Here is a 25,668-nt window from a genome sequence, read left to right on the forward strand (position 1 = left end):
ATGAAAATTTCAGAAACAGGTGAAACAAAGATGGAGTTTACCTTCCATGTTCATAAAGAATATTTATATCTGAATTGAATGGAGGAAGAAACAAAGGTGGGCAGAACTATGAATGTAAATACTGCATTACCTTTGTATAGCAGGGTAGTTTATACATACACTCACAAATTCTCAGACCTTTCTTTTTGAAAGCTGGATACACTTTGAAAGCTAGGATTTTCTAAATGCCAGAGAGACTGTGTCATGCGACTTATAATATATCATGACCTGCATTTTACTCACCCTGGTTGCTGGGAGAATAGAGCCACGTCACGGGGCTTTTATGTAAACCTAGACTGCGTGCAGCTGATCGCTTTCCTCAGACTTGAAAGCGACATTGTAGAGCTTTCCTTGCCAATTGTACATACATTAATTATTTCTGTCCTGATGGTCTCTTCGATCAGAATGCCTTTGCAAGCTTTCGTAGAGCTTCAAGCAGAACCCTGCAAACTAAGTATGACCATCACTTCCAAAAGAGACATGTGCATACTGCATATATACACTGAGGTGATTGTCTTTCCATCTGCGGAGGCACTCCCACAATGATCAACACTTCCCCATGCCTTTGCTAGTTTATGGAACTTTATGTAAGCATTAAAATAATAGCACACCTGTTTTTTAGTGGGAGCGAATGGCTCATGTTTACATAGCAATATGAGTGTTCACACAGCCCATTAAAAAGTGTGTAAAGAATTAATTTTGTTGTTGTTTAGTCATTTAGTCGTGTCCGACTCTTCGTGACCCCATGGACCAGAGCACGCCAGGCACTCCTGTCTTCCACTGCCTCCCGCAGCTTGGTCAAACTCATGCTGGTAGCTTCGAGAACACTGTCCATCCATCTCGTCCTCTGTCGTCCCCTTCTCCTTGTGCCCTCCAACTTTCCTAACATCAGGGTCTTTTCCAGGGAGTCTTCTCTTCTCATGATGTGGCCAAAGTATTGGAGTCTCAGCTTCAGGATCTGTCCTTCCAGTGAGCACTCAGGGCTGATTTCCTTAAGAATGGATAGGTTTGATCTTCTTGCAGTCCATGGGACTCTCAAGAGTCTCTATTTGGAATCTTTTGCTAGACATTTTGAGAACCTCTTGGGGTCATAAAATAGCACACAGGCATTCTAAATAAGTAATAAATCGGTTTATCCCTCTCCAAAAAGTGCTGCATTCAAGAACACTTTTAAAAAATCTCTTTCCCACTTTCTATATGCATGTGTGAGTCTGCGCACGAAACTGACAGCTTGAAATCCAGCCTTGCTGATTTTTTTCCTCTACTCTGACTTGAATGGGATGTGAGGAAATGTCCGTCATGAAGCAGACAATCAAGTGCACACTGCTCTCCCCCGGCTCTTGTTCTGTTATTTTATTTGCAGGGAGATGCCCCAGTAGTGGGAAGAGGGGGGACCTTGCTCCTGTCGCTTCACAGAAACAATTGTCCGCATTGTTTGCACATAGCTGCTCTTCTTATGTTTCTTCCATGTTAATATGCACAACATGAAACATGACCTCTTCCAAAATGTATGCACTCCGGATCAAGTGATTGCATTGATGCCTCCCACCTCCACCATCCCCAAGATTATATAAAGAATGCTTTCTGGCAACTTCATATCCCTGAATGACTCCACTGCATTGGAAAGCCAAGGTCAAGTGGAGCCATTCAGACACTGAACTGATTGTGAGAGTAGACCGTTATAGAACTGAAAGGCCCATTCCCATGATTAATCTGTGTGACCTACGCTGCCAAAGCTCTATGAATGCATATTTAAATATATAAATCATCATAATTTGATTAAAGGGGAGGAAAACAGATGTGCAATGCTGTCTTAGAAATGGCACTATATTGTTTCTGGTTGAAGCATGAATGCAAGTCAGCAAAATACATTTTGTTGAATGACAAAGAATGGAAAGCAAAACTGTATACCTCAGCAAGTAGTTTTTTGTTTCCCGCTGCACTAGCCTTTTATCTAATGAATGGTAAATCAGTAGAGAGTCAATACAGTCGTAGCTTGGTTTTCGAACAGCCTAGTTCTCGAATGTTTTGGCTCCCGAACGATCGAAACCCGGAAGTGACTGTTCCAGTTTTCGAAAGTTATTTTGGAAGCCGAATGTCTGACAGGGCTTTTGCAGCTTCCGATTGGCTACAGCAGCTTCCTGCAGCCAATCTGAAGCTACAATTTGGTTTTTGAACATTTTGGAAGTCGAAAGGACTTCTGGAACGGATTCTGTTTGACTTCCAAGGTACGGCTGTACAGAGATCTTTGTAAAATGGCTATGGATCTTTGTAAAATGGCTATGGAGTCCAGCAGAAGTAAGCCTCTTTCAGACCTCTTTAAAAGGACCGCAGTGACCCCACGAGTTAGGGCACCGAGGGCTCATTTTATCACCTACTGTGAAAGTCAGGGTTTCTACGGCCAAACGTTGCAGGGAGCAATTTGCTGGTGTTTGACGTCGATGTCGGGTTTTGGGCAAAACATTATTTCCAAGGGAAACAGCTGAGTAACATTGAACATAATACCTGGTCCCGCAGCTAGCTATTCCTAGCAGAATACATTCCTTTTCTTGTGCTTGTGTTATATTTTTGTACCTGAAGAAAAAACAGAAAATGATGGACATTGTTCATTTTTAAAAAATAATGCAAGAGATGGGAGGCAGGAATCTTTACCGCTTACCTTAGGAATCTGTGATAAGCAACTGTTTAATGTATTTTCATAAGGTTGATTGAGCCTGGCATTTTTCTCTCCTTTCTTTTTTCTTTTTTGTTCTTTGTCCTATATTCAGATTTCTCTAATGGCTTCAAGAACAGGGTTGCACTGTCAGAGAAACCATGGAGGTTTCTGCAGTTACAATCTGTCTTGAAGGCCATAATTTGGACTGTGGTTTCAGGATCCTGGGAACTGCAGTTTGTTAAGGGTGCTGAGAGTCGTTAGGTGGCGACTATTTCCCCTCCCAGCGCTAGAGTTCCCAACAGGCAAAAATGGCCCTCTTTTAAACAGGCCTTTCACTGACTGACATGCAATGCCCTTTTAAAATGTGTCAGGGGGAATTATGGGGTTGTTCGTTTTATTTTGATGACATATCTTGTGTTTTTATATTGTGATTTTATGTTGTGGGTTTTTAAAAAAAAAAATATTAAAGATTTATTAGTTTACAAAAACACGTGCCCTGTCTCTTTCCAAGCTATGTTTTCTACAGATCAGTTTCATTTGTTGTGAGACATCAGTGTGGCATATGATTTTATGTTGTGAACCGTCGTGAGGCCTGTAGGTGCAGGGCGGTAGACAAATTTAAATAATGTGGGATTTAGTCCCAGGTAATCTGTCTCCTGAGAAACCTCTATGTGGGAGAAGAAGCTACAGTTAGAACTGGATATGGAACAACTGACTGGTTCAAAATTGGGAAAGGAGTACGGCAAGGCTGTATATTGTCCCCCTGCTTATTTAACTTATATGCAGAATTCATCATGCGAAAGGCTGGGCTGGATGAATCCCAAGCCGGAATTAAGATCACCGGAAGAAATATCAACAACCTCAGATATGCAGATGATACAGCCTTGATGGCAGAAAGTGAGGAGGAATTAAAGAACCTTTTAATGAGGGTGAAAGAGAAGAGCGCAAAATATGGTCTGAAGCTCAACATCAAAAAAACGAAGATCATGGCCACTGGGCCCATCACCTCCTGGCAAATAGAAGGGGAAGAAATGGAGGCAGTGAGAGATTTTACTTTCTTGGGCTCCATGATCACTGCAGATGGTGACAGCAGTCACGAAATTAAAAGACACCTGCTCCTTGGGAGAAAGGCGATGGCAAACCTAGACACCATCTTAAAAAGCAGAGACATCACCTTGCCAACAAAGGTCCGTATTGTTAAAGCCATGGTTTTCCCAGTAGGGATGTATGGAAGTGAGAGCTGGACCATAAAGAAGGCTGATCGCCGAAGAATTGATGCTTTTGAATTATGGTGCTGGAGGAGACTCTTGAGAGCTGGACCATAAAGAAGGCTGATCGCCGAAGAATTGATGCTTTTGAATTATGGTGCTGGAGGAGACTCTTGAGAGTCCCATGGATTGCAAGAAGATCAAACCGATCCATTCTGAAGGAAATCAGCCCTGAGTGCTCACTGGAAGGACAGATCGTGAAGCTGAGTCTCCAATACTTTAGCCACCTCATGAGAAGAGAAGACTCCCTGGAAAAGACCCTGATGTTGGGAAAGATGGAGGACACAAGGAGAAGGGGACGACAGAGGATGAGATGGTTGGACAGTATTCTCGAAGCTACCAGCATGAGTTTGACCAAACTGCGGGAGGCAGCGGAAGACAGGAGTGCCTGGCGTGCTCTGGTCCAGGGGGTCGGACACGACTAAACGACTAAACAACAACAACAACAACAACAACAACAACAACAAGCAGGTTTATTTTTATTTTTTTTATAAATATTTTATTAAGTTTCAGAAAAAACAACAAACATAAGGAACAAAACCAAGAACAGATACACAAAAATACAAAATACATCAGAAAAAAGAAAAAAATAGTTTCAAAAATGAAAAGAAAAAACACATTTTAAGAAAAAAGAAGAAAAAACACAAAAATCCCTCTTTTACTTCTCATCTTTGATTCACTTATTTTCTTGACTTCCTCACACATCTCCCTTTTTTGTATCCCTGTTGAAAGTTAATTCAGCAAATTCATATCCAATTAATTTGTCTAATTATCCATCCAATCTTATTTTTAACCTCGTTGCTAGTACCCCTTCAGTTCATTTCAATGCCATTAACTTTCAAAAATTTTACAATATTTCTGTAAATAAGTTTTAAATTTCTTCCAATCTTCTTCCACCGAAACAACAAGCAGGTTTAGGCTTGGACTGTGCCGCTGGCTCTTGGAAGGAAACGCGCTTCGTTAGAAAAACAACAACCTTAAAAAGGTCAGTTTCTAAACGTAGACTGGGGGGGGGGGACACTATGTAGCTTTCAAGGTCTTTTGAACTACGGCTCCCATCACGCCTGACCATTGGCCACGCTCACTGGGGCTGATGGGAGTTGGAGTCCAACAGCGCCAGGCCTGCAAAGCCGTCGTAAAAACAGCTTCGCCTGAATGGCTAACGCTCCCGTCCGTCATCCTCTTCACCCACCCACCCGCTCCCTTCAGGCGGCGCGAGCTGTTTTATTCGGAATTAGCGGGGAGGCGGAAATGCGCATGCGTTCTCGGGGAAGTGCCCGCCCCCCCCCGTCCCTCGAGAGTTTTAAGCTTTGGCGTATTCCGGGCAGGGAGGAGCTTGGGCGGAGCCGGGCGCATGCGCGGCGCGCGCCCCTCCCCCTTGGCTGTGGCAGGCGCTGAAATTCAAACTTGGACGGCGGTTTGCCGCCGCGGAGGCTCAAAAGGGAGAGGCTGTTTCGGGAGCCGGACGCGGCGAGGGAGCTCACTGGTGGCGGAGATGGACCCCTTCACTGAGGTGAGCGGCGCCCGCGGAGCGGGAGGGAAGCGGGGCGCCGAGGGGTCTTTTAACTCCCTTGGAGAAGAGGGCAGGAGGCGGGCAAGGCCTTCCTCTCCCTCCCGCTTGGCTTTAAGCAGTGGCGTAGCCTGGGTTGTCAGCACCCGGGGCAAGGCAAGTAATTTGCGCCCCCTAACCCCTGGATTTGCGCCCCCCAACCTGTGGATTTGCGCCCCCCAACCTGTGGATTTGCGCCCCCTAACCCGTGGACTTGCGCCCCCTAACCCCTGGATTTGCGCCCCCTAACCCGTGGATTTGCGCCCCCCAACCCCTGGATTTGCGCCCCCTAACCCGTGGATTTGCGCCCCCTAACCCCTGGATTTGCGCCCCCCTAACCCGTGGATTTGCGCCCCCCAACCCCTGGATTTGCGCCCCCTAACCCATGGATTTGCGCCCCCCAACCCCTGGATTTGCGCCCCCTAACCCGTGGATTTGCGCCCCCAACCCCTGGATTTGCACCCCCAACCCCTGGATTTGCACCCCCTAACCCCTGGATTTGCGCCCCCTAACCCGTGGATTTGCGCCCCCCTAACCCGTGGATTTGCGCCCCCCAACCCGTGGATTTGCGCCCCCTAACCCCTGGATTTGCGCCCCCTAACCCCTGGATTTGCACCCCCTAACCCGTGGATTTGCGCCCCCTAACCCCTGGATTTGCGCCCCCTAACCCCTGGATTTGCACCCCCTAACCCGTGGATTTGCGCCCCCAACCCCTGGATTTGCGCCCCCCTAACCCGTGGATTTGAGCCCCCTAACCCGTGGATTTGAGCCCCCTAACCCGTGGATTTGCGCCCCCTAACCCCTGGATTTGCGCCCCCTAACCCCTGGATTTGAGCCCCCTAACCCGTGGATTTGCGCCCCCAACCCCTGGATGTGCGCCCCCTAACCCCTGGATTTGCGCCCCCTAACCCCTGGATTTGCGCCCCCTAACCCCTGGATTTGCGCCCCCTAACCCCTGGATTTGCGCCCCCTAACCCCTGGATTTGCGCCCCCCAACCCGTGGATTTGCGCCCCCCAACCCGTGGATTTGCGCCCCCCAACCCGTGGATTTGCGCCCCCCAACCCGTGGATTTGCGCCCCCCAACCCCTGGATTTGCGCCCCCTAACCCCTGGATTTGCGCCCCCTAACCCCTGGATTTGCGCCCCCTAACCCATGGATTTGCGCCCCCTAACCCATGGATTTGCGCCCCCCAACCCCTGGATTTGCGCCCCCTAACCCGTGGATTTGCGCCCCCAACCCGTGGATTTGCACCCCCCAACCCGTGGATTTGCGCCCCCCAACCCGTGGATTTGCGCCCCCTAACCCCTGGATTTGCGCCCCCAACCCCTGGATTTGTGCCCCCAACCCCTGGATTTGCGCCCCCCTAACCCGTGGATTTGCGCCCCCTAACCCGTGGATTTGCGCCCCCTAACCCGTGGATTTGCGCCCCCTAACCCTAACCCCCAGATGTTGCGGCTGGCCCCCCTGCACCCCCCCACGCTACGCCACTGGCTTTAATTGGGCCCAGGTGGGGGTCCTTTTTGGGGGGGAGGTTGCCTTTAAGTCGCTTCGGGTTGCCCTGCGATCCTCGGGTGGAGGGCGGAATAGAAAGTCCCTCATCATCATCATCATCATCAGGTGATTAACAGATTTAATAAACCAAATTAAACGTTGGAAAGCGGATTTGATCCTGAGAGGTGGTATAGAAATTATAATAACATATTGTTGGGTTGAAATAAACGACAGGCGAATGACAAGTGTCATATGTTCCCATCAACATATAATATATACAGCGAACTAAGTTAGTTCTAGGTATGAGCTTTCGTGTGCATGCACACTTCTTCAGATACACGTGTATCTGAAGAAGTGTGCATGCACACGAAAGCTCATACCAAGAACTGACTTAGTTGGTCTTGCTACTGGAAGGAATTTTTTGTTTTGACTATGGCAGACCAACACGGCTACCTATCTGTAACTATATACAGCGAGTAACGAATGTAGTAAATAATAATGAATTTAAGTGGACTTCGTCCTGGCGGCCCTTCCTCGGGCTGCGATGCGTCCCTACTCGAGAGTAATAGCATTGGAATAAACCTAGCCAACGAGGCTGCCTTTCTGGGCTTGCAAGCTCCCTTGCGCTCAGTTGGGTTTCTCTCTCCGCCCCCGGAATGTTTTATTTGTTTTAATGCCAAATCTGTGTGCCTTTTAGCGCTCTCTGCCTGGCTTTGGGCGCGGGGGGGGGGGCGTTTGGGGTCTCCCTCGGTTAAAGACAAAGTAATGCTTTTGAAACGAATCCCAGTTGGAAAGCTGAAAGTCGACCCGCAGAAAGTGGCGCTTAGTCAGGGATCGCCCTTGCGGCTTAGAGGGTTTGAGGATCTGGTTACTCCTGGGGACCTGGAGCTCTTGGTTTGTTTTAATGCTTTGCTCCGGGTCCTAATACAAAAGCTAGCAAAGGAAAAGGGCAAAGCAACGTAATTCAAATAGCTAACTCCAAGCACGTTGATTTTCCACTTTCCTTCTTTCCAAGCTGCCTCTTTTCTCTTGCCGTGACTCAGAGGAGGGAAATGAGACTAATGGGTGTGGCATTTCCAAATAGCTGTTCTTTTGCGCTGGTCAGAATGACTGCAGGAATACAGAAGCAAACGATGTCACTCTCACTTTTTCCTGAATTATTCCAAGAATTATTCCTGAATTATTCCAAGAGGTCACTTAAATGCTTCTAAAAGTAACTTAAACATTAGGGAAGCCGATGAGATTCTGGAACTATATAATAAAGCACAGCACTGCCTATTTTTTTAATGCTTATTTTTTAAAAACAGTAATCTACTAGGTGTCATGTAAAAATACATTTCTGTATTTTTATGGTGGTATATATATATAAAAAACACCTGTTGACCTTTAAACGTGTCACATTCAAATGTGGAATGAAATATTAGTGTCTGCATGCAGAGCATGAAAATTACTATTTACCACTTAAAAATGCCCAAAGTATATGAAGTGCTGAACAAATGCTTAAAGATAAGACTGTCTCTGTCCACATGCTCTTAAACAGAAAGGAAGGTACTGATGCATTATGTTGTCTTTAATTTGAAACGGATCTTTACAATGCAATAGTGTGTTTACTCTAAAATATGTCCCATGGAGCTTTGTGGGATTTACTTCAAGGAAGTTGTGCATAGGATTGACAGATCTCTAAAATGTCAAAACCTCTGAAATAAAATCTGTTATTGTAAGAAAACCACTTAAGAAATTTGAAACTTGCACAAATTCCTTGTGTTCTTTACTACTTCAAAGCTGCAGTCATTCTGAAAGTAAGGCCAACAGAACACAGCACAACTTAACTCTGAGTAAATATGTGGAGCGCTCTCAAGGTGCCCTCGGCAGCTCGGTGCTAACTCAATTTAAATTATATTTAAGCGGTCTTTCAGCTTACACAATGAGGGGTGTGTCAGAATCGACGGTTATCTTCTTGCTTCTGATGCTGCATTCAAACATTCAGTTTTTCTCCTTAATTGGAAGTGAATGACTTGATGAGACTAGTTCTGAAGAGATCCCGTTTTCAAGTTCTGTTTATTAAACAACTTCAGGGTGCTATGTGCTGGAAATCTTCCAGCTGATCCACACCCTTCTTAGAGATGCAGTTGTACTTCTTTTTGAGTTCAGAGCAATCAAACCTGATTTGAATTGTTGATTTAAAATCGTTTGCAGTATTGAATGCTGTGCTAATCTTTAAAGCATCTGGAACTTGAAAAGGATATTTCACTAGTTTTACAACTTCATCTTTTTTTTTTTTTAATAACCATGCCAGTCTTCTGCCAAAAGTCCTCCTTCCAGTACAATGGAAAAGGCAGATTGCTTTGACAGGCAAGCTTTTATTAAAACTTATTGCCTCAAGGAAACCTTATGCTTTTCCCTGTGGAGCTCTCTGATGTGAAGGAAAACAACTCCAAACACATGGAAAAAGTATATTGATTTCTGCATGCACCATGTCTTTCTTTACACTTTTTTATTAATGTAGAGAAGTAAAGCGGAACACTTTATACATTTGTAAGCGCTACATTCTTGAACACATTTTGGAATAAGAACTAAATATTGTTTTTAATTAGCAAGAAACTATTAAAGTCAAATTCAAGAACATGCTTATGGAGATGGGACTACTGCATTAGAAGATAGAAAAGTGCATTTTTAATTTATAATAGTTGGGTTTCATATTCTTCTTGCTTCCTTTGTCTTGGGCACCATCATAATCTACACTGAAGTCCAGTATTGCTTCTATCTACTTGGACCTGAATTCTCATTGCTTGGTTTGCATATTGTATTTAACTCTTAATATTGCAGTGTCAGCAGTTTTCAAATGAAAGCTTTTGAGCTTAAAAATTTTCAAGCTCTGCTTCGAATGCCCAGTAACTCATAACATATGTTCCTCCTTGAAATATGGCAATGCAGTGGTATCTCGGGTTACATACGCTTCAGGTTAAGTGGTGCTTCAGGTTAAGAACGGACCTCCAGAACGAATTAAGTACTTAACCCGAGGTACCACTGTAATGGCCTTTTTTTATATGGATTTGGTAAGGCTTGTAAACAGTCTGCACACTGTGACTTTAATTCATGCTAGAATATCTAGTACAGTTGATGCATTCCACTTGTTTATAGGTCTCAATTAGTTTGTTAATAATGCACATTTGTGGATAGTTCCCATGATGGCTATTCTCCACAGCTGGAGGCAGCAATGCTTCAGAATACGAGCTGCAGGAAACTACAGGAGGGGAGAACGTTCTTATATTTGAATCCTGCTTGCAAGTTTCACACAGGCGTCTCGCACTGTGAGAACAGGATGCTGGGCAAGATGGGCCGTTGGCCTGATCCAGCAGGCTCCTATGTTCTTGTATATCCCTACAGTTCTCCAGATTAGCTGAGAATCGGTATGGGTACGTGCAAAGATATACCCTCTATGCCGCTTCTCTTCTGCCCTGTGTCCCAATTCAGCAGCAGGATGAGTTTGTTCAGGGGTGGAGGTGCTGGTGATAGAAAAGAGTTGGAGAAAGCTGTGCCCTTGCACGTATCACCATGGACAAACTTTGAAAGGAAGGGAAGCAAAAAGGGAGAATTTCTGCATCATATTCTGTCTTCAGTTCTACGCAGTGGCGAAGCTGCATGCTCTGGCACCGGGGACGGAGAGCAGACGGGGGCGTGGCACGCTGCTTGCGGGGCATGGCGCCCGGTGCGGTGGGGGGCATGGCACGTGTCTGGAGGGTAGCTGCAATGGTACCCCCCTCCCCGATGGTGCCAGGGGTGTGGCGCTCCCCCCAGCCTCCTGTTCCTCTGCCAGTGGTTCTACGCTCAACATGTTGGCCTACTTCTACATGAAGTGTAGAAGTGACTACATGGCTAGTCACTTAGACCAAATAATGCCACTGCTTCTAGGGTTCTAGCCTGCTGATTTTAGATATTCAGATCCCAGCAGTTTGGGCTCCACAAGCCACAGAGACCTGTGTTTTGTTATGATCATTAGTCAGCCAGGGGCACATATTAATGCACCCAGTATACCCCAAATAGGAAAATGGGGGCTCTTTGAATAACTGCACCTAGCTTCTGGGACTTCTGAGGAAATAAATGAGCATTTTTGAGATGCAGTGCTACTTTTATTTATGTAGGTTTCAAGTGATTCTGATTGATAATTGAATTGTATTGACAACTTTCCCGAGGATAGGGTTGCTGAAGGTCTAGAAAGCTGCAATTTTGTTCTAAAGATTTATACCACGTATTTCAATCAAATCATCTTCAAAACAGCTTACAAGCAACAGCTTACATTAATACAAGCCCTCCCCCTCCCCCAAAATGCATACTGTAGCAGCCCTTAGCTGATGGATAGGTCCAGATCATGCTTCCCTGCAGCTCTGCAGTCCCAGGGGAACCAGCAGTTGGAACTGAGTGTCTTTTCTTGCAAGAAAGCAGATGCTTCTTAATTGGTTGGTGTGTGGGCCAGGTTGGTTTTCTCCTTGCTGTGATGTTCTTCCTGGGACACTAGTCCCCTAGTTGGTGGCAGAGGCCAGAGTGTCCCTTTGCTTCAGCTCTGCAGTTCCGGGCCAGTTTTATAGAGCTGAAAATTCCTAATAAATGACATTTGATGTGTAATGACTAAAATACTTGGAAGTAATAGGCTGATGGAACCAAATGGAATGTGACTGGCAGGCTTCCCAGCTTTAAATTGCTATTGTTTAGCTATTGCATTGCTACATATTTGCTATTTAATCTCACATCTGGATAGTCTTGAACATGCAAGTAGAGCAGCATTAAATAGTTAGAGCCACTATTTTTACATTCCTAGTAATTTGAGAAAAAACCCTTGCCTACAAGCAAGGGTTTTTTGTCTTGCTTTCCTGAACTAGAAAATTCCTTCATTTTGCAAATACTTCCCCCTGCTGGTTGTACTTGTTCTGTATTTAAATCTTTCTGATCCAATCTTCTACCAAATTTTGGATAACGTGCAGGACACGCTCATTAAAAACAATAATACAGTAATAGCTCGGGATAAAAATGCTTCAGGATAAGTATTTTCGGGTTGCGCTCCGCTGCAACCCGGAAGTAACGGAGCACGTTATTTCCGGGTTTCGCCACTCGTGCATGTCCAGACTGTCAAAATGACGTCACACGCATGCGTGGAAGCAGCAACTCGCGCAGTCACATCCTACGTTCTATTCAGGATGTGAACGGGGCTCCGGAACAGATCCCGTTCGCATCCCAAGGTACCACTGTATTCTAAAATTATATACAACATAAAATAATAAGCTGGGTTTAAGAGCATGTGATTTGCCTTCGTCCATTCATCCACACAGATTTTTGTGTGAATAAGAGCCACCTGCAACAATGTCACTCAAAAAACTAGGTGTCACAGTTCCAGCTAGTTGCACTCCTTAAGACTTGCAATTCAAGTACAGACAAACATTTTTATATCTCTTGTGTAGTTTGAGCATTTGTGGCAAGCACTAGACATTACTTTATTGCAGTTCTCCAAAACGTTCTGTAGTCTCTGTCCTGCTAGTGAACACAACTATGACATTGCAGTTGATTTATGCACTGAGACTGCCTATCTCCTACTTGGACAAAAAACATAGCTTTTGTTGGTAGGAAGCTGCAGAAATTAAAATGCTACTTGTTGACATCCCACTTTCATCAAGGAACTGCTTGTATTAACAACCTGAAAGCAGTGCAGTCCCATTATCAACTTACCCATAATAATCTTTGTGTAATATTTAGAAACTTCTAGAGCGAACCCGTGCAAGGAGGGAAAATTTGCAGAAGAAGATGGCTGGGCGGCCCACAGCAGGAGTGCGGCCTACAACACAAACAAAAAGGAGCAGAGAACCTTTATCAGAAGCTGGTAACCAACCGCTTCAGCCTAGCGAAGAAGGTATTTTTCACTTGCATGAGATCGTGTGTGATTATACTCAGGCGTACAGGGTTTTGTGTGGGCAAACTTGTAAAGTTACTTAGTTGTCTTGCTTCTCACTTAGTAGCTAAATGACATTGATATTTAGTAATGATAAACATTATGAAGTAATATCAAAGTGCATTTTAGTTAATTATGGGGCTGCATTCTGGAACTAAAGTGTAACAAATACCATGTAAATAAAAATACTATGTAGATTAATGCTGAACTATATCAGGCATTTTATAAACAAAACTGTCACATGTTTATTTCATTTGTATCATAGTATTTATATATTACTTAATACAGTATTCAGAATTTCTAAGCAGTGTTCAGACAGTTTCACTCATTAAATCATTTTTAAAGCAAGGTAAAGGAGGAGGACACAGTAATAACTGGAAATTGTCTAAGGAGGGGAATCAAAGGAGGGTGAACTTTTGTTCTTGTCTGATAGTTTAAAATTTATTCTTAACTGACTGTTGTATTTACTGCCATTGTAGCTTTAGCCTAAAAGCCAACCCAACTGATCCGCTTTCTCCCCCACAACAGCTACAGCAAAGGCGAGTACAAAGCCATCACCATCCAAAAGACGTTGTTCGGACAATGTGGATGTTCCACTTTCTAATTCAGAGAATAGGTATCCAATTAACTCTTCTTCAATGGACCATGCTGCTTCTGAAGTGGCTCCAACCTCTCAGATTATTGCCCCGTCCATTGAGATTGAAGAACAGGATGCGAAATCTGAGCAAACTCCTGTTGCTTCAGTTAAAACACGCATGCAAAAGCTGGCTGAACAACGACGCTGCTGGGACAACGGTATGTCTGTATTGTGCATGATATGTAAAGCTTAAAAAAAATCTGCAAAGACGTAAGCAAGGGAAAGTTCAGTATGTCTTCATGCCATTATGGTGTTTAAAAAGAGATACCTGATTGCAGGCATCCATACATCTAAATTTCATATGTGTAAAATGTTTTCCTTGGGTGGAGGAAGAAGTTGTTTTCTGGTTCAAGCTAGTTTGGCTTACCTGCCCATAAGTAGCTATACTAGTCACATACCATGAATCAGTGACTTGAAAGGAAAAGGAGCTGTCATTCCCAACTCATAAAAAAAAAATTCTGATCGCCTCAAGGCGATTCTTACTTGATGCAGACAACTGTGAAAGTTTATCCCATACTTTTAGCACCGGTTAATCCTTGGTCGTTACACAAACTTGCACTATGTCTATTGTATTCAGTTTCATGGGATCCTCTGGTACATAGGTCAACTATGAAGTGTGAGTTTTCTCATGGTTCAACATTTTTGTCTTCCTTTTTGGGAGGGCAAGAAAAACAAAGTAGCCTTTCTCCCCTGTGGGTTCTTGTAATATTCCACAAGTGATGGCTATAGATATGTTTAGAAGTAGTTGGGCAAGCTGGCTTGCTTCAGAACATTTTTTATCTCATTTGGTATTTTTTTTAGTAAGAATTGCTTTAATAGTCGTGTGTCATATAGTTCCATAACTCTGCTTTTCTGTATTCTTAATTTTCAGATGTGTCTGAAAGTTCTTGTATTTCTCCTATTGAATCAAACAAATGCGTCATTTCCCCACCCAAACAACTTCCCCTTACAACTGATACCCCAATAGGTCGAAGAGGCCGTTTAGCTAACCTTGCTGCTACAATTGGCTCCTGGGAAAATGACCTAAGTCATCCATCTGCAAGGCAAAACAATACACAAGAACAGCCTGGTACGGCTTGTTTATCCAAATTGTCCACTACTAGTGGAGCATCTGCTAGAATCAATAGCGACAGTGTGAAGCAGGATGCTGCATCCTGTTTGCAAAGGGCTGTTGAGCCATCTGTGAATAAGTCGGCAAACTCTGAGATATTGGTAAGTGATCATATTTAATCTGATGTTTATTTCTATCAGACAGTGGAGAGGCTGACAATATGAAGATGTAGCCTTGCAACCCTTCCTAGAGAACTGGCCCCATTGAAAGCAGTTTACTTTAGGAGTTGGCATATTTAAGATGGTGCTATAGAAGTGGCAGTTTCAGGAAAGGAAATACGAGTTTGTAGAGTGCAATCCTTAACAGACATCAAAATGTAGCAAAATCCTAATCTGAGTCAGGCTTTGGGGAATTTGCGAACAATTGTAACATGTTTAAAAGATAAACTAGGCTGAAAAGTCTAGTGTCAATTATAAAATCATATCTAAGCATACTTCACCAGGTAGTTACTTATTGAGATCCTCTTGTAAATGGCAAGTATTAAGGAATGCACATAAAGATAGTACAGAGACGATGTAAAGTTCTGATCCCTGTTGCAAATGGCTGTTTTAGCTGTGACAGTGAAAACAGCAGTGGAGGAGATGGAAGCATTTGTTTAGCTATCCTAGTAGAATAATTCAGAGCAGCTACTCCACAATTGCTAGTGCTGCATCTGGGAAATCCATTGGCAACATTAAAAAATTAGGTGGATAATAATCTTTGCTGTCTTTCTGAGCTGAGAGTGACAACTAACTGTTCTCTCTAATCCCCTTTCAGGGAACTAATAATTCCATAGCAAAATCTTCAGGAACAACTAGCAACCATTCTAAGGAGACTGAGGTACCAAAACAACTGCTGCAGGAAAAGGCCAACCTTAAACCATCATTGAAATCTGCATTATCTCAGCCACTTTCTGCCAAAGAGGAGCGACTCAAGGGAACACATGTACAATTTGATTCTAAGGATAAACCAGCCACACCAGGTGAAGGGTTGCACCATTATTTAAAGCAACATATGCTGTAGAGATTTTAACCAGAATTTTGTATAGAAAATGATTTCTGCAATTAGCTGACGTAAGTGATATGGCCATGTCGGAGTGAAATTTGAATGGTTTAAGCATAGCTGGAATATACTGTGTGCAAAGTTTTAGCTAAGTCATGAGAAAAAATATATCTTAAGGTTTTTTGTAATTTCATGCTTAAAATGTTTATAAGTTGTATTAAGGAACTGCAAAAATGAGCTTTAAATAAACAGATTCTCTGTCTGCATATATGGTATTTGGTAGTGAGTAACGTTTCGTGTAGTTCTACACATGAATTGATGTCAACTTAAGAGATGACTTGTTGAAATCCACTCAAATGTATTGGTACCATGTAGCCTCCATGCTACTGTGTCAGACCCCTTAATTTTTCTCCCTCCACCTATTCTGATCTAGTGCATGTTTATTTAGAAGCAATTCCTGGTGTGTTGATTTGAACATACTTTGGGGTAATGCCTTTTGATTTGGGATTGCTTAAATTCTTTTATTTTACTGTGATGGAAGACCTCTTTTTCATAAGAATTAAGACTTATTTAAAAGGTTCCATTTTTTTATTGGAGACAAAGAATAATCTGAGCATTATTCAAAACTAGTTTCACACAGTTACATCAGCCTGTGCAATTAGGTTTCTGCCAAGATAAAAGAGTGTCTAGATTCTGCATGGTGGTATTTGATATTGGGCTGCAGCTTTTAAGAAAATTTTGTGCATTTCCAGATGATAAAAGTTTTTAAAATGTTAAGCAGCTTAGTATTTTCTACAATAAATCTGCTTTCTCACTTGGCCTTCTGATCTAAATTGGATGAAACTAACTCTTGTTGAACCATGGGTGACAGCTTGAAAGCACTTCTGTTAACGTTTTGGAAAGCTCATCTGTTAGGGATTCAAGAGACCTAGATTGAGAAGTTGTGTACCTTACCTCAGTTGCAAAATTAGGGTCTTTTGTATTAAAAGTTTTCGGAATGGATAGAAAGGGCTGTAGACAACCCTAGTCCCACTCAGAGTAGACCCATTAAAAATAATGGACATGATTAACTTCAGACCATTAATTTCAGTGGGGTTATGAGTGCAACTTAGTTGGATACCTCTGCAGAATGATGCTTATATGAATAATTATAGCTTTTTGAGAAGTACTAATGCTTAACTGCCCCAATTCTCATCAGAACATGTTCAGATGCGGAATCTAGTATAGTTGTATAACTATGTGTATGAAGAAGAAAAGAATAATGCACTTCAGTGTTACTTCTAAATAATGAAGAACCTAACTTGTTGATGAAAAAAAAATCCATTGTTCTTCTAGGAGGATCAGGGATTAAGCCTTTTCTGGAACGTTTTGGAGAGCATTGCCAGGAGCGTAGTACACAAAGTCCTGTTATCACTGGAGGACACAGGACTCCCATTATCACTCCAAATACAAAGACAATCCAAGAAAGACTCTTCAGACAGAATGAAGTATCCTCTACGGCTAGTTTAGCACAGCAGCTCAAACAGGTATGAATTTCTACTTGTCTGTAAGAACATGGAATGATTAGACTTGAATATTAGACATCTGTCGGAGATATAGTGCATAAGCTGAGACTGCATCCACTTTTGTCTTGAATGTTTTCAGGAACGTGAAAAAGAACTTGCATGCATCAGAGGCCGCTTTGACAGGGGCAACTTGTGGAGCGCTGAAAGAAAAGAGAACTCCAAGAAAAAACCCCTAGAAACAAAATCGGTAACATATTGAAATTTGTTGTATGGGAACCTGTAAGAATGCTTTAGGTTATTTATTATTAAATTTCTTTCTAAATCACTATTCATCGAAAGATCAAAAATATACAGTAAAAATCCCCCGAAATATTGAACATAATAACGGGTAATATTGAATACAACTAAACTAACTGGACACCAGTTGAATATACCCTGATGACTTGACTTAAAGGCCTGAATTATCTTACTTTTCTAGGAGAGTTTGGTTCAGGTTAACTCAAAGCACCTTCCCAGTTCTGATGACAACTCACAGTTAGCCGAAGAAAAGGCTGTAGAGATAGCCGTAGAAGGCATAACTTCTGGTAAGAATGCTCCATGATAAAACTACTCCATGGTAAAATTATCTAAACGTGAAAGAATAAGTCTAAAAAATGACTAGTAAATTGTTTGATAGAAGACTAATTTATGTTTCAAGGTGCCAATAACTTCCCTTATGGCGGGTGGGAGCGTATGGCACGCCATATGTTGTTGGACTCCATTTGCCTCTGTCAGATTACAGGAGTCATTGTTCAGCATTACCTGGACAGCTGCAACTTTTCCACTACTTCTGTAAATGCCATGTGAGTCGTACATTTGCCCCCATCCATCCTCTCCCCGGGTAGAAAATAACGCCTGGCCTGGGTGATTGGATAATTGTGATTTCAATCCCTCGGACTTGGCACTTTCCAAATTAAGTATGAAAATGACATATGGGCAGGTTGGGAAGGGCGTGTGTGTTCACTATATTGTCTATTATCTCCAATATTTATATGAATTACTAAGAATCGTAAGGCGTGCCACTTAGAACTTTAGATAGAAATGTCAGATTAATAGGACTACTACATATTGCTGCCTGAGAAGCGAGATTTCTCATCAGCAAGTAGATGCTGGGTGTCTCAAAGTCTAGCCTAGTACAAGTCCATTGTAAAATGGCCTAACATAGATTAGTTATGAACTTTATTTAATAAGTGCTTGCTCTACTTAAGTAACTTATTCCTTGGAACTTACAGGCGCTTCAGAACATGAAAAGACAAAAGAGCTCAGTCCCTTGAAAATCTTTTCACCACAGACTCCTGTAAAAACACTTTCCAACTCAAACCTTGAGCAACTTCCGGAGGAACAGAAAGGTTTGTATTTCCTAATTCTTTCTACTAAATTGGTCTAGTTATCTAGGCTTTGTGCCTCAAAGGTTGTCTGGCTTAGCCCTAAACCACTGGTGGTCTTTAACATGCAGCTTGGCTCCTTGATAGTGATTGGAAAATATTACATGGTGACAATGCATGTCTGGAAAACTGCCTTGGTCAGACCACACCTGGAGTTCTGCATCCAGTTCTGGGTACTGCAATTTAAGAATGAGTTTGAGCTGGAAGGTGTGCAGAGAAGGGACAAGGATGATCAAGGGTCTGGAAACCAAGCCTTATGAGGAGCAGTTGAGGGAGTTATGTGTAGCCTGGAAAAGAGACTGAGAGGAGATATAAGGGCTTTAAGGGCTGTCTTATGCAACAGAGCAAGCTTGTTTTTTCCTTCCCTGAAGGGTAGACTCAAACCAATGGATTCAAGTTATAAGAAAGGAGATTCTGACTAAACATCAGCAATAAACTTCTGACAGTAAGCACTGTTTGACAGTGGAACAGACTCCCAGGAGAGGTGGTGGACCTTCCTTTTTAGGCAGAGGATGGATGATCATCTGTTCTGAATTCTTGAGCTGCAGTTCCTGCATTGCAGAGGCTTGGACTAGATGACCCTTGGGGTCCCTAATATCTCTACAATTCTATAAGTTTATATCATACCCTTCTTGAGTCACTAGACCTGTTTTTAGTATTTGTATGAAGAAAGGCACTAACACCTTATCAAAGAAGGAAAGTTGGGGGAAAGACTGTTGGCATTCAGCGTCAGTAGAGGTCCTCCATAATTTTGGAGTGCATTGTCAACAATATGCTGATGACACACACCTCTGCTCCTTTACAAGCCAATAAACTGAAACTTAATCCAGACAAGACAGAGACACAGTTAATGGGTTGTTCTCTTGAACAAACAGATGGGATTTGGCCTGGTCTGAATGGAGTTACAGTTCGTCTTTGGCTATAACTGTTGCTTGAGGGTCAAGTTGCCTCGGTGGCATGGAGTACTGTCCATCAGCTTAGAGTTAGAGGACCAGCTGTGCCTTTTATCTGGACGGGTACAGCCTAACTTCTGTTGTATATACACTGGCAAACTCTAGATTTGATTACTGCAATATGTTACATGTGGGACAATCTCTAAAGATGCTATGGAAAGTTCCTCTGGTGCAGAATTTGACAGTCAAATTGTTGACCTGTGCAGCATGGTCTGAATATATAATGCCAATTCTGGAACAACTGCACTGGTTGCTATTTGAGGCTCAATTCAAAATGCCTGTTTGACGTATAAAGGCTTGTGTAGCTTAGGTATTCCCCAAGGACTCTCTCTCCCCACATGAACACTGACCTGGACCCCGCAGTTGTCATCTGAGGCCCTTCTTTGGTCTGGAGGATGGTGATACAAGAACAATGGTGCCTCGCCATCCTGCTCATGCAATGCTCTCCCCCAGGGAGGCATGCCTGGTGCCACATTTATTTGTAGGAACCTGGCTGAACCTTTCCTCTTTACCCAGGCTTTTGGCCCTTAAGTTGACTTTGTGTGTTTTACTTTCCAGACAAAGAGCTCGAGCCTGAAGCGAATGACGAAATGAATAGTTCACAGGTGATAAGTGACATCTTTGATGAAGTTCTTCAAGAGGATGGGCCTGACATAGAGAAACTTAAAAAAGAGATGAGTATGACCTTGGAAGCTGATTGTGAGGATGAACAGGAGCCGCTGAATATTTCCTCAATGTCCCTCCTAACACCTTTAACAGAGTCTGTTGCTGTTGCAAGTCCAGAGGTAAGAACAGATGCTTAATTTAATGCTGCTATTTGTGTATGTCCAGGTTGTCATAGACTCAAATTCTAGAAAATGAGGAAAACACGCCTTCAAACTTGTAATTCTCAGTTTGCTATTAAAATCCAATTCTCAGCATTATAACGTTGTATTTCTTTGAATTTTAATTACACATAGAATGATCAAAGATCTATGTCTCTTCCAGGTTTTTGCATCCCCGTGTAAATTGGTTGATGAGGCGAGCAATGCAAGTGATGATAGTCCAAAGTCCAACAAGTTTCAAAGAACATCTGTCTGCAGAACTGAATCTGGAAGCAGCATTGGGTCCTTGTCAGAGGAGCGTAATCTGTATAGGTAACCACTTGGCTAAGCATTCTATTCGGCCTCTTAAATTTTAGTACAATGCAGAGAGAGGACTAAAACAGCTAAGCCAAGTGTGGGGAACCTTTTTCAGCCTGAGGGCTACATACGCTTCTGGGAAACCTTATGCAGAGGGCTGGATTCAGATGTCAGTGGTGGGAGATGAAAGAGCCAGCAATTGTACTTGTGGCTTATGGAGAGTCTTGGGAACCGGATAGAGAAGCCCCTGGGCCTGATATTCCCCACGCTTGATTTAAGGCTAATCTAGATTTCTTTCTGGAAAATGGCCTCATGGGAAAAGTAGAAGGGGCAGCACTTTTGCACTTCCTGAAACATTGACTTAGCCATCATTGTGTCTTTGAATAAATCCACATTGCTATAATCTTCCTAAGGGTGGTCCTAAAAGCTGGTTGTGCCTCTATCTCAATTTGGTCAAGATGAGTCAATCTCTGTTGTAAACCCTTTCTTGCCTCTGCACTTTCTTAACTTTATTTGGTCAAATACTTTGCTCTGTATCTTTCTAAAACTGAACTTTTCTTTTGAAGTATTGATGCCTATCGATCACAGCGATTTAAAGAAATAGATCGTCCTTCAATAAAGCAAGTGATCGTTCGTAAAGAAGATGTTTCTTCCAGGCTTGAGGAGAAAAGGAATGGAACGTCTGATCAAATCAACATCAAACGCAAATTACAGGTGCTTAGAATGCTGCCTTCCAATCCTAGAAAACTGATTATTCATTCTATCCATTTAATTTTTCCTACAAGGATTATAAACTGCCAACATACACATTTTAGGAGTAAAAATGAAGTTACCTGGGGCCACTAGCAGTTTCGATTTCAGCATTGTTTTTGAATGCCAGGTTAGAATTAACTATGGCTAATAGTCCATGGTTGAGAGAATTTACTCATAAGGAGGAGCTGTATAATCCTGCAGTCCAATCCTGTAACTGGATAACATGAGCAGAGCTATGTCTGCACCAGCCTAAATTGCTGATGAGAAACTTCAGGGTGGATGTATTTCCAAAGAAACTGAAGGAAGTGTGACAAAATAATGGTTTGAGGTTTTACTAAGTCTACTTATCTGACTACATGTTTAGGAGCTGAATAATGAAATCAATCTGCAACAAACAGTAATACATCAAGCCAGCCAAGCTCTAAACTGTTGTATTGATGAGGAACATGGGAAGGGATCACAAGAAGAAGCAGAAGCTGAGAGACTACTTCTCATTGCAAGTATGGTGGTTGTTTAAAGATGGCTTTCTATGTAAATAACATAACAGGCTTTATTGCCCAAAAGATCACACTAGAGTGTATTAAGCATACTGTATTCTTTTTTTACTCAAAGTGATTCTTCAGCAATAAGCTACCTCATCTAAATTTTCCATAAATAAAAGATTTGAAGAAAGTGTTAAAGCAGTGTCCAATTGAGCTATGAAATTTTCTGCCATCCTGTGGTGATGGCTTTAAGAACATCCTAAAACTTTATGAAGGCTGGTTCTGTGAATGAATGTTGGCTTGCCAAAGCCTCCTTTTACCTCTGAATGGCATCTGCTAAAAGCAAACCCTTAAGGCCATCATTTTTCTTATATCTAGCTGACTTCTGTTCGAAATGAGTTCATTAGGTGGAGGTTGGTTTTGATCCAACATTGGGATTCAGTTTTAAACATTTTGTGGGATGTGCCTGTGACTTGAAAACAACCTGTAATTGTTTATGAAACATATACATAACTACTTTATTTTTTTTGTTTGTACAGCTGAAAAAAGAACAGCATTATTGGAAGAGCTAAACAAACTAAAAAATGAAGGATCTCAAAGCAAGAAGATTAAAGCTGATTCAATGCCTAGTGGAGTTTCTCCATCCAGGGGCTCTGTCACTCTGTCAGAAATGCGCCTACCTCTAAAAGCAGACTTTGTATGCAGCACTGTCCAGAAATCAGGTAATTCCATTTGCTGTGCTTGTGTGGTTGGAATTATGGTTTAGTGTAGCAGCTGATACAGAGACTGACCTATAAGTCAGGAAGTCTCTGGCTTGCAGGTCACATCTTCCATGAGTTCACTAATTGCTCTTGGGAAAGTCTCTCAAGTCCATCTTAATTTGAACTGGAATTTTAGAGCAGAGTTACCTTTCCTTACAGCATTCTGTGTTTGCAGTACTCCTTTTTCTTAAGGTGTAGCAACATTTCTTTCATCCACCCCAAATCTCCTAGCTGAATGTTCTCCAAATTAATTCTGTTGCATTCCATTCTCCGGTGATCGGCAGTTTACGTCCCAATAATCAACTTCATACCTCCTCTTTTTCCGCCACCATTTTCCTCTTGCTTTCCTTCTCCTTCCATATTTAGATCGCTTTCCCCACATTCCTGAAGCCATCGTACACTTTAACCACTGTCTTTAAGCAACTTAAGCTACTGTTTTTAATGCTCAAGATACCAGCTACTACTGTGGCCTTATATCTGATGCCTTCATCCTTTGCTGCTGCTGCTGCTGCTGCTGCTAGATTGGTCATGTGAAGGCAGTTGAAGGCAGCAGCAGCAGCAATAGTAGTGAAGACAGGCAGTAGCAGAAGAAGCCAATTGTTGCTGCAGAAGTGCTTTAATGAGTTAGAAGTACTAATAATTGAAACAACAGTTTTTGAAGAAGAAGAAGAGTTTGGATTTGATATCCCACTTTATCACTACCCTAAGGAGTCTCAAAGCGGCTCACATTCTCCTTTCCCTTCCTCCCCCACAACAAACACTCTGTGAGGTGAGTAGGGCTGAGAGACTTCAAAGAAGTGTGACTGGCCCAAGGTCACCCAGCAGCTGCATGTGGAGGAGCGGGGAATCGAACCCGGTTCACCAGATTGCAAGACTACCACTCTTAACCACTACACCACGCTGGTTGACTACTTCCCAACACTGTGAATATAGTGAAATTAAGGAGCACCTGGAAAATGCTAGGAAAATAATAATGGTTTTAAAAACAAAAAAACCTACCACTTTGTATATTTGAGTTGGTGTAGGCTGACATACAGTGCAGTCATATATATGTCTCCTTAGAGGTCAGTCCCATTGTGTTCCGTGGACTTACTATGAGTTAATTGGTATAGGATAATTGCAACTTTTGTGATTTTGCCTTGTGTGCAGTTTTGACTAAAATACTTCCAGCTTCTCCCTGAGTTCCATCATTTCACTTGAATAACACACTACATTCCATTTGGAAAATTTGTACAAAATCTTTAAATCACTGTGAAACTTGATCCTCCCATCTTAAATCAACTGTCTTACAAACCATAAAAAATAAACATAGGTGCATTAAACTGTGCAATAAGTTGATTGGAGGCAAAAATGCTGAACCACTTTGTTCTTTAATCCTTTGTGTTAGCTGCTTTTGTAAAACAGATTAAGAGAGACTGCTTAAACTATTCACAGAAACAGCAAACTACTACTACGTAATAATGTTAAAAGCAGGAGCAGAAAACATGGTTGCTACACCGTTAGCAAGTACTGCAAGTTCCCTGAATGGTGGAGATGCTCTTACTTTCACTACTACTTTTACGCTGTAAGTACTTGTTTAGCTACTTAATTTTATTCTTCTTTATAACAATGTTATATGCTAACCATTTGTGCCCTCCAAAGCTGTTGACAATCACAACGAAGCGTTAAGAACAAAGCTTAGGTTAAAAACACACCAGCAGCTTCAAAAAATAAAGTTCTGGAGATCCAAAAGCACATTTAAGGAAAACTTTATTTCTCCAAAAAGAATGGATGTTGCTCTCTCTCACTCCCACCTCAACCCAGTCTTCCTCTTTTCAGATACTGGGAAAAGGTAGATTAGTTGCAGTCATTTTAATTAGGATGGCACATAAGAAAATAGTGAGTGCTTGCCTGTCTTTCCCACACCTCAACCTGCAGGACTGCTGTCTCTGGTGCCCTTGCACTCCAAAATACACTGCTTTGTTCTAGCTGGAGAAAAATAGCTCGATATTTGTGCACCTGCTTACTTGTCTGCTATACAGCTGTCTTTGATATCTGGCTGCTAGTTTGGGAGTGGTTCCTACTTGCCTAAAGTAAAATGGCAGGGGTCTCAAGCCCACTTTTGACAAACACTATTGATTTTGAACACTTATTAAGTTTTCCGCAGGAGTTTGAGAGAAAAGAATTAATCCCATATGCTTCAGAAGTCTGAAGTTAACCTTGGTTGGGGAATGCTTGAGAGCAAGAGAGCAGCAGAGCTGTGAATACAGCAGTAAAAGCTACCCTAAGATGGCCTTCCAAAATCTTACAGGCTTACACAAGGTCCTGATGTTCCATAAGACAATCAGGAAAAGACATACTTGTCAAGCTGTTTGCCTGGGAGCCCTGGACTGCCACAGGTTGCCCTCTGCTTTTTGCAGCCCTTAGACAGGCATAGATACAGTAGGAGCTACCACAGCTTCTGTTGCGATTTATTTGATTTGTAAAACGTGACTTGGAAAACTGTATTAGACTTAGGAATTGAATTTAACCCTTTCTTCCATTTTTTTTAAAGGCAAGATGTGGCCAGTGACTTTGAGATAAAGGTTGAAGTTTATAGCTTGGTATGTATCTCTCACCTTTTGATGGGCATCTATTTTGAGAGAACACTTGGGGGTGCAATAGACTCTTAACATCTCTCTTTCATTTATTAGGTACAGAAGAAAGAATCCACAGGTGTTGATAAAAGGAAAAAATCAGCTAAGTCAAAGGTAAAGGGAATAATTGAATAAATTGGTGATGCTAATCTGTGCTAAAGTACTTTAATACAGAGGGAAGAACACTTTCCCAAATCAATATGACACAATATCCTTTTAAAACAAAAATGTTGTTCTTTAAGCATATTAAGATTATAGTCAAATTTACTACTCTCTGCCTTTGTGAACTGATGGCAGAATAAATCTTGAAGTGCTTCAGCTGAATAACTTAAGTTCAGTCATCTTGCACTGCATAATGTCGGTTCTAAAATTTTACTGCCTGT

At 42.3% G+C, this 25,668-nt stretch overlaps 1 protein-coding gene and 1 long non-coding RNA gene across 2 annotated transcripts in view; one reads left to right on the top strand and one right to left on the bottom strand.

The window, feature by feature from the left end:
* Positions 1–5,325: 5,325 nt before the first annotated feature.
* The window catches only part of ANLN (anillin, actin binding protein), a 32,223-nt gene continuing 11,880 nt past the window's right edge, over positions 5,326–25,668 (top strand). The window contains exons 1-17 of the mRNA XM_081834881.1: positions 5,326–5,476; positions 12,750–12,903; positions 13,471–13,737; positions 14,451–14,791; positions 15,447–15,651; positions 17,007–17,197; positions 17,316–17,423; positions 17,655–17,760; positions 18,448–18,564; positions 20,112–20,338; positions 20,541–20,689; positions 21,241–21,388; positions 21,792–21,927; positions 22,449–22,631; positions 24,105–24,234; positions 25,204–25,252; positions 25,343–25,399. Coding sequence (XP_081691007.1) covers positions 5,459–5,476; positions 12,750–12,903; positions 13,471–13,737; positions 14,451–14,791; positions 15,447–15,651; positions 17,007–17,197; positions 17,316–17,423; positions 17,655–17,760; positions 18,448–18,564; positions 20,112–20,338; positions 20,541–20,689; positions 21,241–21,388; positions 21,792–21,927; positions 22,449–22,631; positions 24,105–24,234; positions 25,204–25,252; positions 25,343–25,399 — 2,586 coding nt within the window. The 5' untranslated portion in view covers positions 5,326–5,458. The remainder of the gene's footprint in view (positions 5,477–12,749; positions 12,904–13,470; positions 13,738–14,450; positions 14,792–15,446; positions 15,652–17,006; positions 17,198–17,315; positions 17,424–17,654; positions 17,761–18,447; positions 18,565–20,111; positions 20,339–20,540; positions 20,690–21,240; positions 21,389–21,791; positions 21,928–22,448; positions 22,632–24,104; positions 24,235–25,203; positions 25,253–25,342; positions 25,400–25,668) is intronic.
* LOC309326298 lies at positions 20,340–21,757 on the bottom strand. The gene is made up of 2 exons (XR_014150277.1): positions 21,508–21,757; positions 20,340–20,403 (listed from the first exon to the last, which is right to left on the bottom strand). It is a non-coding gene; the product is annotated as an uncharacterized lncRNA (long non-coding RNA).

The sequence above is a fragment of the Podarcis erhardii genome (assembly GCF_964252035.2).
Source record: "Podarcis erhardii genome assembly, chromosome: 12".
Taxonomy (NCBI): domain Eukaryota; kingdom Metazoa; phylum Chordata; class Lepidosauria; order Squamata; family Lacertidae; genus Podarcis; species Podarcis erhardii.